Source organism: Pantherophis guttatus, chromosome 2 (assembly GCF_059756535.1).
Source record: "Pantherophis guttatus breed Tessera chromosome 2, ASM5975653v1, whole genome shotgun sequence".
Taxonomy (NCBI): Eukaryota; Metazoa; Chordata; class Lepidosauria; order Squamata; family Colubridae; genus Pantherophis; species Pantherophis guttatus.
Window position 1 is genome coordinate 290,785,052 of NC_142064.1, and position 17,731 is coordinate 290,802,782.

The 17,731-nt window shown below is 45.5% G+C and overlaps 1 protein-coding gene across 3 annotated transcripts in view; it reads right to left on the minus strand.

Moving 5' to 3' along the window:
- Positions 1-1,618: 1,618 nt before the first annotated feature.
- Positions 1,619-17,731, minus strand: part of LOC132710760 (uncharacterized) — a 58,874-nt gene continuing 42,761 nt past the window's right edge. For all 3 annotated transcript variants that reach the window (XM_087884778.1, XM_087884775.1, XM_087884777.1), the window contains 5 exons: positions 11,803-12,407; positions 11,447-11,561; positions 11,266-11,333; positions 4,878-5,007; positions 1,619-3,476 (listed from right to left, as the gene is read on the minus strand). In XM_087884778.1, the coding sequence (XP_087740904.1) occupies positions 1,804-3,476; positions 4,878-5,007; positions 11,266-11,333; positions 11,447-11,561; positions 11,803-12,216 (2,400 nt within the window). In that variant the 5' untranslated portion in view covers positions 12,217-12,407 and the 3' untranslated portion in view covers positions 1,619-1,803. The remainder of the gene's footprint in view (positions 3,477-4,877; positions 5,008-11,265; positions 11,334-11,446; positions 11,562-11,802; positions 12,408-17,731) is intronic.

Sequence of the window (17,731 nt, forward strand, 5' to 3'; positions counted from 1 at the left end):
TTTTTTTCTTTTTGGATTCCAAATTTTTTCATGTCGATTTTATATCTTGATTTTATCTGTAAATACGTCCACCAATCAATGTCCGTGCCCTGCTGTCTCAATTCTTCTCTTGTTTTCATTTCTCCCTCTGTGTTCAACAATTCGTCATAGGTTTTCATCTTGTCTATATCCATTGTGTTCGGATAAATTTGGGCCTCCATGGTTGATAACCATCTTGGGATTTTATCATAGTGTTTTCTCCTTATTTCAGTCCAAATTTTTGCCAGTGCTCCTCTGATATAGTGTCTCCTGAAGTGCTCATGTTGCCTGGGTTTTTCCTCCCATAAGAATGCGTGCCAGCCTTTCGACAGGTCAAATCCTTCTAATGCTAGCGTTTGTTTATCTTCGAGTGTCATCCAATCTTTGATCCAAGTTAAAGCTGTTGCAATGTAGTAAGTTTGTCAATCTGAGAGTCCCAGGAGGGTGGCAGGGGTGGGTTCTACTTACCTTTACTACCGGTTTGCAACGGGGCTGCGTGCACTCGCTTCGCTCGCGCGCTCTTTTGCACAGGTGCAGAAGCATTTTGGTGACATCGGGGTCAGTGGGCGGAGTCTCCCGTCGGTTTTACTACCGGTTCTATAGAACTGGTGCAAACCGGGGGCAACCCACCACTGGCAGCAGGGAGTGTGGAAGGGATTGGGGGGGGGATCTTGGGAAAGGGAAGGTGGGGGCAGATGGAGGCTGAGATCAGGCAGATCCCAGGATCACCACACATCCTTGGACTGGATCCCTCTTGATCTCCTCCTTCACCAAATCCTCTAACTGGCGCAATACTTAGTTGGATTAATGGGAGGATCTGGGGGAGCCCCACTGGTGGTTTCCTCCTGGTTCGCACCGGTTCGCAAGAACCGGTAGTAAAAATTTGTGGTAGTTCGGAGAACCCGTAATAACATTGGCTGGCCACGCCCCCGAACCAGTCCCCGGCCCGGTTACCGCTCGCTTACCCCGCCCACCTCATCAGAGGCTTTTTTTTTTTACTTTGAAAAGCATTTTTTCTGCAACCTCTTCGGCCAAAAAATGCTCAGCTGGGATCGTCAGAGGCTTTTAAAAGCATTTTTTCTGCAACCTCTTAAGGTTTAAAAGTTTTTTTAAAATGGCCACGCCCATCCAGTTACATTAACCTCCCACCAAGCCACGCCCACAAAATAAGCGACACCCACAGAACTGGTAGTAAAAAATTTTAGTACCCACCCCTGGTGAGTCCCCCGAGAAGGTCCTTTAAAGGTTCACTCCAGCTCAGAGTACTTTGCTAAGTGTTTCTCACTGTTGAGGGATTGTTTTTAATAACTGTTAATTCTATAATGCTGAAGACCGCTCAATTTGTTATTTCTAATTTGAAGCAGAGCTCTAATCTGGTTGCCACCCAGACAAAGAACAACATTTCAGGTGTGGGTTCTTGTTTTTTTCATCATAAGCCCATTTGCATCTGGGAACATTAAAGATCTTTGTGGAATAGCTAAAAAAAAGGCAGCGGCTTTACAAAGTGAAAATCGTGAGTGAGCAAGAAATGCAAATTCTGGATGAGTAGAAATATTTCAGCAAGAAAATGGATGGAGCATTTTAAATAAGTGGAAATTGAAAAGTTTCAAATTGGCATTTTATTGAAAACATCTTGAACTCATATAGATTACTTTTAATAGTTGATTCGGCCTTTCATATTTCTAAGGTCGCTAAAATGAGGACCCAGATTGCTGGGGACAATATGCTGACTTTGTAAATTGCTCAGAGATAAAGTGGTAAAGCATTGTGGAGTAGCATATAAATCTAAGTGGAATCGCTATTGCTATATAGTTTCTCCTGAGCATGGATCCTTCTATGAGAAATAAGAGGACCATTCTGAGCAAAGCTCTTTCCACACTCCATGCATTTATATGGCGTCTCCCCTGTGTGGATCCTCTTATGGGAAATAAGATTACCTCTTAGAGCAAAGGTCTTTCCACATTCCATGCATTTAAATGGTTTCTCTTCTGTGTGGATCTTTTTGTGTCTTGTAAGTCCACTGCCATGAGTAAACGTCTTTCCACACTCCATACATTTATACGGCTTCTCCCCTGTGTGGATCCTCTTATGGGAAATAAGATTACTTCTATGAGCAAAGGTCTTTCCACATTCCATGCATTTAAATGGCTTCTCCCCTGTGTGGATTTTCTTATGGGAAGTAAGATTACCTCTTCGAGCAAAGGTCTTTCCACATTCCATGCATTTAAATGGTTTGTCTCCTGAGTGGAGCTTTTTGTGTCTTGTAAGTCCAGTCCTCTGAGTAAACCTCTTTCCGCACTCCATGCATTTATACGGCTTCTCCCTTGTGTGGATGATCTTATGGGAAGTAAGATTACCTCTTTGAGCAAAGGTCTTTCCACATTCCATGCATTTAAACGGCTTCTCCCCTGTGTGTATTCTTTTATGGGAATTAAGTTTATTGCTATATGCAAAAGTCTTTCCACACTCCATGCATTTATATGGCTTCTCCCCTGTGTGGATTCTTTTATGGGAAATAAAATGACTACTTTGAGCAAAGGTCTTTCCACACTCCATGCATTTATACGGCTTCTCCCCTGTGTGGATTCTTTTATGGGAAATAAGATTACCTCTCTGAGTAAAGGTCTTTCCACACTCCATGCATTTATACGGCTTCTCCCCTGTGTGGATCCTTTTATGGAAAATAAGATTACATTTTTGAGTAAAGGTCTTTCCACATTCCATGCATTTAAATGGTTTCTCTCCTGTGTGGATCATCTTATGGGAAATAAGATTACCTCTCTGAGTAAAGGTCTTTCCACATTCCATGCATTTAAACGGCTTCTCTCCTGAGTGGATGATCTTATGGAAAGCAACTGCACTTCTTTGAGCAAACATCTTTCCACATTCCATGCATTTAAATGGTTTCTCTCCTGAGTGGAGCTTCTTGTGGTTTCTAAGTCCATTTTTCAGAACAAAACTCTTTCCACACTCCGTGTATTTATACGGCTTCTCTCCTGTGTGGATCCTTTTATGGATAGTAAGTTGCCAGCTTGCCCTAAAACATTTTCCACATTCCAAACATTTATAAGGCTTCTCTTTTGTGTCAATCGCTTTTGGAGAAGTAAGGAAGTTATTTCCAAGAGAAAGAATGAATGTCCCATTGTAATTTTGTCTGTTGTGTCTTCTTATAGCATCTTCTCCTTTGTTTTGGGTTAAATAGTGTTCATTTACTTGTACTTTAGCTTTGATTAGCTTCACACTTTTCCCAACATATTTTTTCCTTATTCTCTCTTTTTGGGCAAGAAAGTCTTGCATCGGAGCATCAGTGGAAGATGAGCTTTCCTGATTCCAATTCTTTGACTGATTTCTCTCATGGCTTTCGAATTCCATTCGAATTCCAAACTTCTCCGTTCCATCTTTAGCATTGATCACTTGGAACAGTTCACAGGAATCTTGATTCTCCTGCCCATTATTACCTTCAAAAGAAAAGGGAAATGAAAATGATAACAAGGTTAGAGAAAAAGATCAAAGCGTAGAAAGTCAAGTGAATTTCCTTCTGAATTTCTCCATAATTCCATTAGGTTGTATGTTTGCATGCTTCCAGGGGTGTGATATAAACATGATGATTTCTATATTCATAAGTCATGAAAGCTTTGAAGATGTCTAGAAAACATCTCTTTCTTTACAATTATCTATGGTACTGTATATATATGCAAACCTCACTCAGTTTTGAGTTAAGGAATAGAACGGAATAACAGAGTTGGAAGGGACCTTGGAGGTCTTCTAGTCCAACCCCCTGCTTAGGCAGGAAACCCTACACCACTTCAGACAAATGGTTATCCAACATCTTCTTAAAAACTTCCAGTGTTGGAGCATTCACAACTTCTGGAGGCAGGTTGTTCCACTGGTTAATTGTTCTAACTGTCGGGAAATTTCTCCTTAGTTCTAAATTGCTTCTCTCCTTGATTATTTATTTAAATATTTATTTATTGGTTCAATTTATATGCCGCCCTTCTCCAGAGACTCAGGGCGGCTTACAATGCTTTTTAAGCAATAGCCTTCATACTTTTGTATATACCTGCTTAGTAGGGCTTTCGCCCCCCCCCCTCCAAGTAGTGTTCTTATTTATACAAAGTCAGCTTATTGCCCCCACAATCCGGGTCCTCGTTTTACCTACCTCGGAAGGATGGAAGGCTGAGTCAACCTTGAGCCTGGTGAGAATTGAACTCGCAGTAATTGCAGGCAGCTGGCAGCTAAGTGCTACTTTAACAGCACTTTAGTCTGCTGCACCACCAAGGCTCCTTAGCTTCCACCCATTGCTTCTTGTCCAACCCTCAGGTGCTTTGGAGAATAGCTTGACTTCCTCTTCTTTGGGGCAGCCCCTGAGATATTGGAACACTGCTATCATGTCACCCCAGTCCTTCTTTCCATTAAACTAGACATACCCAGTTCCTGCAACTGTTCTTTGTTTTAGCCTCCAGTCCCCTAATCCTCTTCATTGCTCTTCTCTGCACTTTTTCTAAAGTCTCGACATCTTTTTTACATCGTGGCGACCAAAACTGAATGCAATATTTGACCAAATAAAGCTTCTCTTGATCTCGAAGTCTGAGTCCTTTGATTTTCTGCAATACCCCCACAGATAAGTTCAAATATTTGATATTTGATAAATAAATAAATAGAAATGGAAAAATAGAGATAAGAAATGGCACAGAAAGCATCTAAGCAAAGAGACATTGACTCTTTCCTTCTTTGGAGCACGAGAAGATCCTTTCCTTCTCCCTCCCAGGAGACGATATCTGATTAGTGGTTTTTTAATAAAAAAACTAACTATAATTTGTCTTCTTGAACTCTCTGATTGGGGACTAGAGAACTCTTACCCAGAGAGGCCACGTTCCTATGGTTTTCAAGCATGACTTCCGAATGCAGGGCTTTCTGGTCAGGATCCAGCAGAGACCACGCCTCCTCAGAGAAAGACACAGCCACCTCCTCGAAGGACACAAGACTCTCCTGAACACGGAAAAAACAGAACAGAACAGGAGGATTCACAAGATCTGTTCATCTTCATCAATGATTTAGACAAGGGGATAGAAGAAGGGGAACTCATCAAATTGGCAGACAAGACCAAATTGACAGGAATAGCAACACTCAAGATACAGAAGGATCAACAGATTAGGCCCCATCTAAAAAAATGAAATCAACATTGAGAAATGTAAGGTTCCACATTTAGGAAAGAGAAACCAAATGGACTGGCACAGAAGAAGTGATACCTGGCTGAAGAGTAGTAAGGGCAACAGGGGTCTTGGAGTCCTAGTGGACATCCACTTAAACATGAGTCAGCAGTAGGCTACAGTTGCCAAAAAGAAAGAAAAAAACGCAACAGAATCATAGGCTGCATTAAGAGGGACGGAATCAAGATGACATGAAGTGTTAGTACCACTTTAAAAGGCCTTGGGAAGACCCCACTTGGAATATTGCATCCAGTTTTGGTTGCCAGATGTAAAAAAGGTCTTGAGGCTCTAGAAAGAGTGCAGAGAAGAGCAACAAAATTTATTAGTGGACTGGAGGCTAAAATATATAAAGAACGGTTGCTGGAATTGGGTGAGTCTGGTTTCATGAAAAGAAGGACTAGATGGGGTGACATGATAGAAGTGTTCCAAGAAGCAATGGATGGAAACGATTCAAGGAGAGAACCAACCTACAAGTAAAGAGGAATTTCCTGACATTGAGAACAATCAGTGGAATGACTTGCCTCCAGAAATTGTGGGTGCTCCAACACTGGAGGTGTTTATGAAGAAATTGGACAGCCATTTATCTGAAATGTTATAGGGCTTTCTGTCTGAGCAGGGGGTTGGACTAGAAGACCTCCAAGTTCCCTATAAACTCTGTTATTCTGTTTCATTGTTCCCAAATTCCCAAAGTAAAGATGTGCACCAAGTTAAATGGCTGTGCATCACACAAGTCCAGTGGTGTGATTCTGCCGGTTCTAGGCGGTTCGGCTGAACTGTTTGTTAAATTGCTGGCCAGTAATTTTTTTTTTTTAATTTGATTTATATGCCGCCCTTCTTCGGAGACTCAGGGTGGCTTGCAATGCGCTAAGCAATAGCCTTCATCCTTTTGTATATTTATACAAGTCAGCTTATTGCCCCCACAACTGGGTCCTCAATTTACCTACCTTAGAAAGGATGGAAGGCTGAGTCAACCTTGAGCCTGGCGAGATTCGAACCTGCAGTAATTGCAGGCAGCTGGTCTTAATAACAGGGTGCTTTAGACCACTGTACTACCAAGGCTCTTTAACAAATGGTTCGGTGTTTTTTTGCAATTTATTGCAATTTAACAAACGTTTCGGTGTTTTTTTGCAATTTATTGGCCTCGCAGCACACCGAACCTTTTGTTAAATTGCTAGCTCGACCGCCCCTCCTCCCACCTGCGTCGCGTCAGCCTACCCTAGCCCAGGGCTGGGCATTTGTGGCTCTTTTACAACCTGTGGACTTCAACTCCCGCCTAGCCCATTCTGGGGAATTGTGGAGAATTCTGGGAGTTGAAGTCCACAAGTCTTAAAGCTGCCAAGGTGGGAGACATCTGCTGTTACACTGTAGAATCCTTTCAAGCATGAAGATGGCCAAGTATCCTCCTTGAGAGACAACAGTTGAACATCAGGAGGGCTGTTAGAGGGCAGAGCTACATTTGGAAATTTTTGCAGGTGGTGCAATACGATCTGGTGTCTGCAATGGAGAGCAAAATGTGGCTTCTTCTCTCCGCTGTAAGTGCGGCGTCAGGATTCCACCTTGGTATATTTGCGGCACAAGGCAGCCCTCATCTCCTGCCGCTTGGGACTCGGAGCGGTAAACAGTGTCTTGTTCGGGAAGCAGCCGGATTTTGCTCTCCATTGCTCCATTGCTCTCTAGGAAGCTCTCATCTCTCGAGGAGCGCTCCCTGAAGTGGTGCGGGAAACTTTGGTTGGGCTTCTCGAGAGATGAGAACTTGCAGGGGGCTGAGAGAGCAATGGAGAGCAAAATCCGGCTGCTCCCCGAACCAGATGCTGTTTACCGCTCCGAGTAGGAAACGAGGGCTACCTTGCACCACAAATATACCAAGGTGGAATCCTGATGCTGCACTTACAGCAGAGAGAAGAAGCCGGATTGTGCTCTCCATTGCAGACACTAGATCGGCCACCTGCACGTGAATGAGAGAGAGAGAGAGTGGGGGAGAGTGGAGGAGAGAGAGAAAGAGGGGGGGAGAGAGAAAGAGAATGAGAGAAAGAGGGGGAGAGGGAGAGAGAAAGAGTGGGAGAGAGAGAAGGGGGAGAAAGAGAATGGGAGAAAGGGGGAGGGAAAGAGAAAGAGGGGGAGAGAGAAAGAGAGAGAAAGAGTGGGGGAGAGAGAGAAGGGGGAGAGAATGAGAGAGTGGGGGAGAGAGAGAGAAAGAGGAGGAGAGAAAGAGAATGAGAGAGAGAGTGGGGGAGAGGGAGAGAGAAAGAGGAGGAGAGAGAATGAATGAGAGGGGGGAGAGAGAAAGAGAATGAGAGAAAGAGGGGGAGAGAGAGAGAAAGAGGGGGAGAGAGAAAGAAGGGGAGAGAGAAAGAGAATGAGAGAGGGGGGAGGGAAAGAATGAGAAAGAGTGGGAGAGAGAGAGAAAGAGGGGGAGAGAGAAAGAGAGAGAAAGAGTGGGGGAGAGAGAGAAAGGGGGGAGAGAAAGAGAGAATGAGGGGGGAGAGAGAAAGAGGGGGGAGAGTGCCTGAAGGACCCTATCCTGTCACTGGGATTCCAGGTGCTTTAGCAAGTGGCGCGCTGGAATCGGATTAGTGGTCCGCGAAATTTAAAATTATGAACTTGGTGGTCCCTGGGGTCCAAAAGGTTGGGGACCCCTGCTCTGGAGGATTTAAGTAGCTTAACTGTGCTTGCTTGCCAATACCAGAATTACAGAGTTGGTCCCTATGCACATAGCCACGCCCACCCGGTCACATGACCAGATAGCCACATCTACCCAGTCACATGATCACCAAGCCACACCCCAACTAAGCCACACCCATAGAACCAGTTGTTAAAAAAATTGAATCCCACCACTGCACAAGTCCTAATATTAGGTGAGAAAGTGAGCAAATCTGAACTACTTTCACTGAAGAAATATTTGGGGAAGTTTTATCAAGTTCATTGATTCTGCAAAACCTTCAGTGTCCTTCAGTAAAGGCCAGATAGCTGGCTGTGAATCCCTCCTTGTGAAGTGGGGTCATGGGGTGCAAATGGGTTTGCTGACTACGTACCTGGCTCCCTGCCACGTAGCAGCTGCCCTGCCTGAGCTCCTCGACGTAATAGCCGGGGTGGCGGTGGATATCCCCAGGCTTATGGTCATGGGGGATTTCAACCTGCCATCCATCTGTGAAACGTCGGAAGCGGCTCAGCAATTCATGGCTTCCATGACGGCCATGGACCTGACCCAGTTAGTTCATGACCCCACCCACACTGGGGACACACGCTGGACTTGATTTTTGTCTCTGGTCAGTGGTTGAATGATCTTACAATAGGGGACCTAGTCATTAAGTCCTTGTCATGGACAGATCATTCGCTCCTTCAGCTGGACTTTCGGACTGCTGCCCCTCGCCGCAGGGAGACGGAACCGACCAGGTGGTTCCATCCCAGGTGCCTGATGGACCCCGAGAGGTTCCTGACGGAGCTTGGGCCATTCCCAGAGGCTCTGACTCACAGCTCAGCTGAGGAACTGTTGGCCGCCTGGGACAGGGCAGCCGCCGGAGACTTGGACCGCATCGCGCCTTTGCGGCCTCTGACTCGGTGCCGTTCTCAATTGGCTCCTTGGTTCTCTGAGGAGCTGAGAGAGATGAAGCGCCGGAAAAGACGCCTAGAGACCGATTGGAGGTCTAGCCGCACTGAATCTGACCGAACACTGGTGAGGTCTTATATCAAGACCTAACGAGTGGCAATAAGAATGGCAAAATCTAACTATTTTTCCACTCTTATTGCATCTGCAGAGAACCGCCCAACTGCCCTGTTCAGGGTGACCCGCTCTCTATTACAGGTGGGAGGGAGGGAGGAACCCTTGCAGGGTAGAGCTGAGGATTTTGGACAATACCTGCATGATAAAATTGCTCAGATTCGGGGCGGCCTGTACTCTGATTGGATAGCCTTGGACCAGATGACGGAGGTGAGTCTTGAGAGTGTTATCTGGGAGGCGTTTGACCATGTGACTCCTGAGGACGTGGACAGGATTTTGGGGAGGCTTAACGCTACCACGTTTACTGGACCCGTGTCCCTCCTGGTTGGTGCTGGCCTCCCGGGAGGTTACCCGAGGCTGGTTTCAGGAGATTACCAACGCTTCGTTGAGTGAGGGTGTCTTCCCATCCGCCCTGAAACAGGCGGTGGTGAGGCCCCTCCTCAAGAAGCCTTCCCTGGACCCGGCTGTATTAGCTAATTATCATCCTGTCTCCAACCTCCGCTTCACGGCGAAGGTTGTTGAGAGTGCGGTGGCGAGACAACTTCCTCGATTCCTGGATGAAGCTGTCTATCTAGATCCATGCCAGTTGGGCTTCAGGACGGGTTACAGCACGGAAACAGCATTGATTGCATTGGTTGATGATCTCTGGAGGGCTTGGGACAGGGGTTGCTCCTCTGTCCTGGTCCTCCTAGATCTCTCAGCGGCTTTTGATACCATCGATCATGGTATCATGCTGTGTCGGCTAGAGGGGGTCGGAGTGGGGGGCACCATGCTACGGTGGTTCTCCTCCTTCCTCTCTGACCACACGCAGTCTGTGTTGACGGGAGGGGCAGAGATCGACCTCGAAGTTCCTCACTTGTGGGGTGCCGCAAGGGTCAGTCCTCTCGCCCCTCCTGTTTAACATTATGCTGATGACACGCAGTTGTACATTTCAACCTCAGGCCACCCCAATAATGCCCTTGACGTGATGTCCCGTTGCCTGGAGGCAGTGCAGATCTGGATGGGGAGGAACAGGCTCAGACTCAACCCCTCCAAGACTGAGTGGCTGTGGCTTCCAACAGCCCGATATAGTCAGCTAACACCATCGCTGGCTATTGGGGATGAGATCTTACCCCCCTCAGAGAGGGCTCGCAACTTGGGCATCCTGCTGTCTTTGGATGATCATAAGACGGCCGTGGCCAGGGGGGCTTTTTATCAGATTCGCCTGATCTCCGAGTTGCGTCCATTTCTGGATCGGGACGCCATGCACACAGTCACTCACGCCCTCATCACTTCCCGTCTGGACTATTGTAATGCTCTCTACATGGGGCTCCCCTTGAGGAGCACCCAGAGGCTCCAATTGGTCCAGAATGCAGCTGCGCGAGTAATAATGGGGGCGACTCGTCGTTCCCATGTAACACCCCTCTTGCGCAAGCTGCACTGGCTCCCGGTGGTCTTCCGGGTGCATTTCAAGGTGTTAGTTACCACCTTTAAAGCGCTCCATGGCTTAGGACTTGGTTATCTACATCCGCATTCTGCCACCGATTGCCTCCCACCGACCATTACGCTCCCACAGAGAGGGCTGTCCTGAGTCCTTCAGGAGAAGGACGGTATATAAATATAATAAAAGTAAAAGTAAAAGTAAAAGTAAAAGTAATCCCACTTCTGGATCAACTGATCTATCGCTCTGTCTATCATTGATTGATCTAGTAGTCTGAGCCATTGGCTGAAAGGAAGAAAACAAATAAAGAGAAAATTCCCTGGGAAATTCATTCCTCAGCCTTTGCAAAGTGGGAATGTTTGATCTCCTAATCGAGGCTCAAGTCAGAGGATTGGAAATTATTTTGTAGCCCAGAGTACCTGGATTACATGTTCAACAGGGCCACTCCCTTTGGATTTTAATAGTCGGCTTTATTTTTTAATACAATTTGCTTATTTTTGAACTACTGGTTATAAAGGCTTTTTAAAAATGGTAATGAGGTAATTTGGGTATTTAGTTATTTTTCATTAGCCTTGCACAATTCCGAGTCAAAGAATTCTCCCCCAAAAAGGGTCTCTAGCAGTTACTGTCACTGCGATACGTTTACTCTTGAAGGACTTTTTAAAAATTGCTTCTTATAAACTCAAAGTTGGAGGAGTACCTAGCAGAGCAAGATAACCAGAGGAAGCTATGCTGGCTGACAGGAACTTGAACCTGCCATTCTGCTCTCCATGTTGTGGAAGAAGAGAAAAATAATCCAGGCCAAACAAGGGGGGGGAAATAGAAGGAGGGAGCCCTCTGCACACCCACTTCACTTCCCGAAGGGAGAATAGAAATCTAATATCTTTTCCCTTTCTTACTTGATTTGGAGATTCAACCACTGTTTGATCCCCGTCATAAAAACCAGAAAGCTTCATTCTTTGTTTCTCTGTAAGGAATAAATAATTTCAAAATCCATAATTAACAAAATAGGAGATATTCTATAGAAGAGAAGAGAGAGCGAAGTTAAGACTGATGGGAAATCGGAGGATCTTCCATTACCTCCTGAGATGTCCTGACTTGGATCTTCCCAAGGGATCCACCTGAAAAACAGCTCCTGAGGGGGATTTGATGGGTTCTTCTTTCCCTCAGGATCTCTGATCTCCACAGTGCAGCACTTCCAATAGGAGGAAGGAAGAAGCAGAATTAATGTACATCACGCGACGTAAAGTGGATTCCTATATTCAGAACGCCACCTCAAAGACCCCAATATCCATCCGTGAGGTTGAATGAGAAACAATGGAACAATGTCCTACAAGAATAGGTGGGACATTGCCACATATTATGAATGTTACAGAAGTTTGGGAAGGAAGGGTAAAGTATTCAAACACATTCTCTATTCTCTTTTGAACTCTTACCTGCAATTCGACCTGCTCCTTCTGCTCCTCTGCCTGGCTCAGGAGGAAGCCTTCCGCCAGAGCCACTGCCTGGGAGCTGGTCTCTGCTCCACACTCCCGCACCCACCTCTCCATCTCTGGGGGCAGAAGGAACAGGAGCTGCTCCAGAACCACCAGGTCCAGCATCTGGGCTTTGGTGTTCTTCTCTGGTCTCAGCCATTGCCTGCAAAAGCCATGGAGTCGGCGGCAAAGTCCTCGGGGACCCTCAGCCTCCCAGTATTGGATGGAGGTCCAGGGCTGAACTTCTGAAGGGAGGATGGTTTCCTCCTCCAGGATCTTCTGCCAGGGTCTTGTCCAGAGCTTCGCCCCCTTCCCAGGCTGAGCAGCTGAAGGGCCTTTTCCAGCTCCCTCCTTTCCAAAAGGTTGTGTCTCCATCCTTTCTCTGTCCTGCAGAGCAACTGCAAATGGCTCCAAGGACTCTGGTGGGTCTCCAGATGCCTTTTCCTTCACGGGACCATTTCTGGTGCTGCAGGACTGATCCCTGCAAGGGATTCCGCTCTTTTTCTTCTCCCCCCAAGAGTAAAGTTTGCCTTGCAAAGACCACAAATGGCTTCCAGTTTCGGTATCTGAGATGGGAAGAAAAAGAAACGCTAGACTCACCCGGAGCCTCTCCATAAGTCCTAGAGAGGCAAGGCTCCAGTGGACCAATGGGGAAGTGCCTGGAGTCACCTTCCCTTGGCAGAGGGCGCCCCCTGGTGGATTTGGTGCAAAGTGCCAGGATCGTAGAAAGGGCGGGAAAGAGGAGTGAATGGGAGGGGGAAGGGAGAGGGCGGGGAGGATGGGCTTGGGAGTGGGAGGAAAGGCCCCTCCCAACGGCTCTCTGTCAGACAAAGGCTTCAATGTCTGTGCTTCTTTTCCCCCTTTTATATCAACCCAAATGCATTGAAGGAAGTTTTTGCCTTTCTTCTGTTGCGTTTCTAGAGCTGTTGATTATTTCTTATATACATATAATGGAACTCCACCTCTACCTCTTTCATTCGGCCTGCTTCTTATTTATGGAAGGGAAGGGAAGGGAAGGGAAAGGAAGGAAAGAGAAGAGAAGAGAAGAGAAGAGAAGAGAAGAGAAGAGAAGAGAAGAGAAGAGAAAAAATAAAATAAATATTCTTTCTGGCAGCCGCTGAGATATCAGAAGATGCCATCATGTCTGCCCTCCTCCTTCTTTTCATCAGACTAGAAAATACCCAGTTCCAGGAACCAAGTTTTTTAAATATGTTTTTGCCTCCATCTTTGTTGCTTTTCTCTGCACTCTTTCTAGAGTCTCAAGGTCTTATTTATTATACAAAACACAAAGAAAAATAGAAATAGGAAATTAAGGAAAGGAGAAATAGAGGGGGAAAGAAAGTTTGAGGTACAAGAAAAAAAAGGGGGGGGGAAGTTGACTTCTTTTTAGCACAGTGCAAGGAAAAAAAACAATTATTCCAACCTGACAATTCCATCTAATGGACAAAAGCAAAGTCATTTTAGGTCTGTTTCCTTTGAACACTTTAAATGTGAAGATATTCAATTTAATGGCTGAAGAAGGTTAAGTGCCCAATGGTCTTGAAGATCCAGTTGTGGCTGAGGGGATTTACGCTCTGATTGGTTGCTGTGGGTGGAAAGGGGGCGTTTCCCTTTTTTCCGCCTTTTCCTTCTGGGCGCCGTTTGAGATTTACCTCAGGATGTTCCTGACTGTCTTCTCTGCTGCGAATCTTAAATTCATTTATATGGATATAAAACTAACAGTTTGTGTCCGTATCTCCCTCTTCCATTGGACAGCAGCTGCGTATTTCCTCCACATTAAACCTCTTCAGTTGCACTTTTCAGTCGAGGGTTTTGATTTTATCTCCTGATTCTGACAACGAGGAGGCTGGTGTGGTGCAGTTCACCCTGTGCAGCTGGCACTCGAGTCAGACAATGAGGAGGCTGGAGAAGATGTGGTGCCAGACGCAGGGATTCAGCCAGGGCCTTCAGAACCTGGTGGGGACCTCGGCTGTAGAAAAGTCGGCACAAGGCCGCTAACCAGCGGACCAGCTAGCAGCCTGATCGCAAAAGTGATCCTCACAATTACAATAATAAATCTCTTCGAAAGCTCACGCTTAGATGATCACAGAATGAAAGGTGAAGCCGCTCATTCAAACACGTCTCTCTGCGCTGAAGACTGAGCCGAACTGTGGAAGCACCAGGCGAGAAAGGAGGGACTACATGTGCAAATTATGATCACGTGCTCAGTCTCCAGGCAGAACCGAGCAACACCCATCCTATCCTGGATTCTCTCGAAGCAGCTCCAGGGAAAATAACATGTTTTTATTCCCTTTCAACCCCCTCCCCCAAGGCAGGCCCACACTGCAGGGGGTGGTTGATAGGCAGGGACTGATAGAGGGAGAATAGGCTCATTTCATGGAGGAAAAGGCTGGGAAGGACCAGGGATTCCTCCCCATTTCATCTGCAGGGGATTCTGGAATTCTCCCTCAATGACTTAATTAGAAGATTAATCAAGAAGGGAGGGCCCACTTCCCCTGCTCCCACTCTGCAGAAGTTTCATACGAACAGAGAAGATGGGGCTAGGATGGGGGTGGCAGCAAAGGAGGGAGCCTGGGGGTCGCTTGGCTGGAAATTGAGTCAAATGTCACAAGGAAAAGGGGGGTCAAGAAGAACTGGCCACAAAGTTGGGGTGCTCTCTCCCCAAGGGAGGAATGGGAAGGAATGTCCCTCCTCCTTCCCTTCCCATTTGCAATTTCCCAAAACGTGGAAAAATTCTGGGCAAGATTTTGGTGTTTGTGTGTGCTTTTCTTTTTCATTGCAATACTTTTTCAGGTCTCTGTAAGGAAAAGCTGCCCAAAATCTCCAAAATTTCCTTGTCCGGCCACCTGTTCTTCAGCCACTGGACCTCAACGGGTAAAAGCCCATTGTGGTTCACAAGGAGGATGGTGTTGGGGGAAACGGGGTCCATTGTGGTGGAGGAGATGGTGACGGTGGGCTTGCCTGGAGGGAAGGGAGAGAAGGAGGCACAGGAGAGGCACAGGAGGACCCAGAACGGAACGCCAAGTTGGTTACTTCAGATGCCACATGGGACTGACTGACCATGCAGAGCCATGCCAAGATCCTTGCTGAGGGGCGGATTTGGGGGAATGCAAAGGGAGACCCCCCAGACCAGGCTCTGCCTGCAGCTGGCCAGCCTCCTTCCAGGTGGGGAGGGGTCCGAGTCCCAGATGGCAGCTTGGCCGGGATGGGGTGGCAGGGGTGGGTTCTACTTACCTTTACTACCGGTTTGCAACGGGGCCGCACACTCTCGCTTCACTCACGCGCTCTTTTGCACAGATGCAGAAGCATTTTGGTGACGTTGGGGTCAGTGGGCGGAGCCTCCCGTCGGTTTTACTACCGGTTCTATAGAACCAGTGCAAACCGGGGGCAACCCACCACTGGCGGCAAGAAGTGTGGAAGGGATTGGGGGGGGATCTTGGGGAAAAGGAAGGTGGGGGCAGATTGCGGCTGAATCAGTAAGATCCAGGGATCACCACACATCCTTGGACTGGATCCCTCTTGATCTCCTCCTTCACCAAATCCTCTAACTGGCACAATTCTTAATTGGATTAATGGGAGGGTCTGGGTGATCCCCAGTGGTGGGTTGCTCCTGGTTTGCACCGATTCGCAAGAACCGGTAGTAAAAATTTGTGGTAGTTCGGAGAACCCGTAATAACATTGGCTGGCCACGCCCCCGAACCAGTCCCCGGCCCGGTTACCGCTCGCTTACCCCGCCCACCTCATCAGAGGCTTTTTTTTTTTTACTTTGAAAAGCATTTTTTCTACAACCTCTTCGGCCAAAAAATGCTCAGCTGGGATCGTCAGAGGCTTTTACAAGCATTTTTTCTACAACCTCTTAAGGTTTAAAAGTTTTTTTAAAATGGCCACGCCCATCCAGTTACATTAACCTCCCACCAAGCCACGCCCACGAAATAAGCAACACCCACAGAACTGGTAGTAAAAACTTTTAGTACCCACCCCTGGTGAGCCCCCCAAGAGGGTCATTTAAAGGTTCACTCCAGCTCAGACTACTTTGCTAAGTGTTTCTCACTGTTGAGGGATTGTTTTTAATAACTGTTAATTCTATAATGCTGAAGACCGCTCAATTTGTTATTTCTGATTTGAAGCAGAGCTCTAATCTGGTTGCCACCGAAAGAACAACATTTCAGGTGTGGGTTGTTCTTGTTTTTTTTTCATAAGCCCATATGCATCCGGGAACATTAAAGATCTTTGTGGAATAGCTAAAAAAAAGGCAGCGGCTTTACAAAGTGAAAATCGTGAGTGAGCAAGAAATGCAAATTCTGGATGAGAAGAAATATTTCAGCAAGAAAATGGATGGAGCATTTTAAATAAGTGGAAATTGAACAGTTTCAAATTGGCATTTTATTGAAAACATCTTGAACTCATATAGATTACTTTTTTAGGTTGCTAAAATGAGGACCCAGATTGCTGGGGACAATACGCTGACTTTGTAAATTGCTCAGAGATAAAGTAGTAAAGCATTGTGGAGTAGCATATAAATCTAAGTGGAATCGCTATTGCTATATAGTTTCTCCTGAGCATTGTTGCGTAATTTTGAGGATCAGACTCAATAAATGATTCAGGAACGAAGTACTTAAACAAAGCACTATTTATTTACAGTAGGCATTCTATATTCTCTGAATGATCGTAGATAGAAGCAAGTGGGAGGTCCATACGTCCCCTTTTATACCAGCGAGGCGGAGTAATGGATGGGAGTGGTTACATGTGAATACATTAAGAAGGAGATATAAATTAACCCCTGATATTCTGTGAATATACATTTTCCCCATTTGAGAATAAGGCATTTACTTGTGACAAATCCCCCTCTAAATGCCGATTCGATATACAACAATAATTACATTGAGATTCAGAACAATATAAAACTTGTAGTTTAGAAGTTAAATATTTGTGTTGTTTAGATGGCAAAGGCTTAGTCAATATGTCAGCTATTTGTTCTGAGGTTTCGCAGTGAATGGCTTTAATAAATCCATCCTGAGATAATTGTCTTACGTGTTTGAATTTGATATCTATATGTCTGGATCTTTGACCAATAGCATCAGATCTAGATATCTCAATAGCAGCTTTGTTATCTTCATGTATGATAAATGGTAATGAAGGATTTTTCCAAACATCTGATAATAAATCATTAAACCATACAAGATTATTGGAGGCTTTAGACAAACAAACATATTCTGCCTCGGTTGTTGATGTGGCTACTAAATCTTGTTTTCCAGTATACCAGTAGACTGGACAATCGTTAAGAAAGAATATATAACCTGAGGTGCTTTTTCTGCTTTTAGTATCACCTGCCCAATCCGCATCAGCGTAACAAGTGAGGATGGGCTCTTTGATATTATTGGGTTCTAGTAGTAGGCAGAAGTCTAAGCTGTGCTTTAAATACCTTAATATTCGTTTAATGGCTTCCCAATGATACATTAAGGGTTTACCAACATATCTGGATAACAGATTGAGGGGTAAAGCAATATCAGGTCTAGTCCAATTAGATATATACAAAAGGGAACCAATAACTGATCTGTAAAGTGTATTATCTTTAAATTCAGGGGATGATTCATCCATGTTTCTTAAAAAATCGGTCTGCATTGGAGTATCACAAGATTTGGCATCATTCAAATTACATTTGTTCAGGAGTTCTATAATTTTATCTTTTTGAGAAAGTTTAAATCCTTTTTTGGTTTTACTGATTTGAACTCCAAGATATTTGTTTACTTTTCCCAATGATTTTAAAGAAAAATGTTCATTTAGTTTTGTTACAAATGTATCTCTTTTCTCTTTATGTTTACCGATATATAAAATATCATCCACATAAATTAACACAAATTCTAATGAGTCATCTTCTTTTTTAACAAAG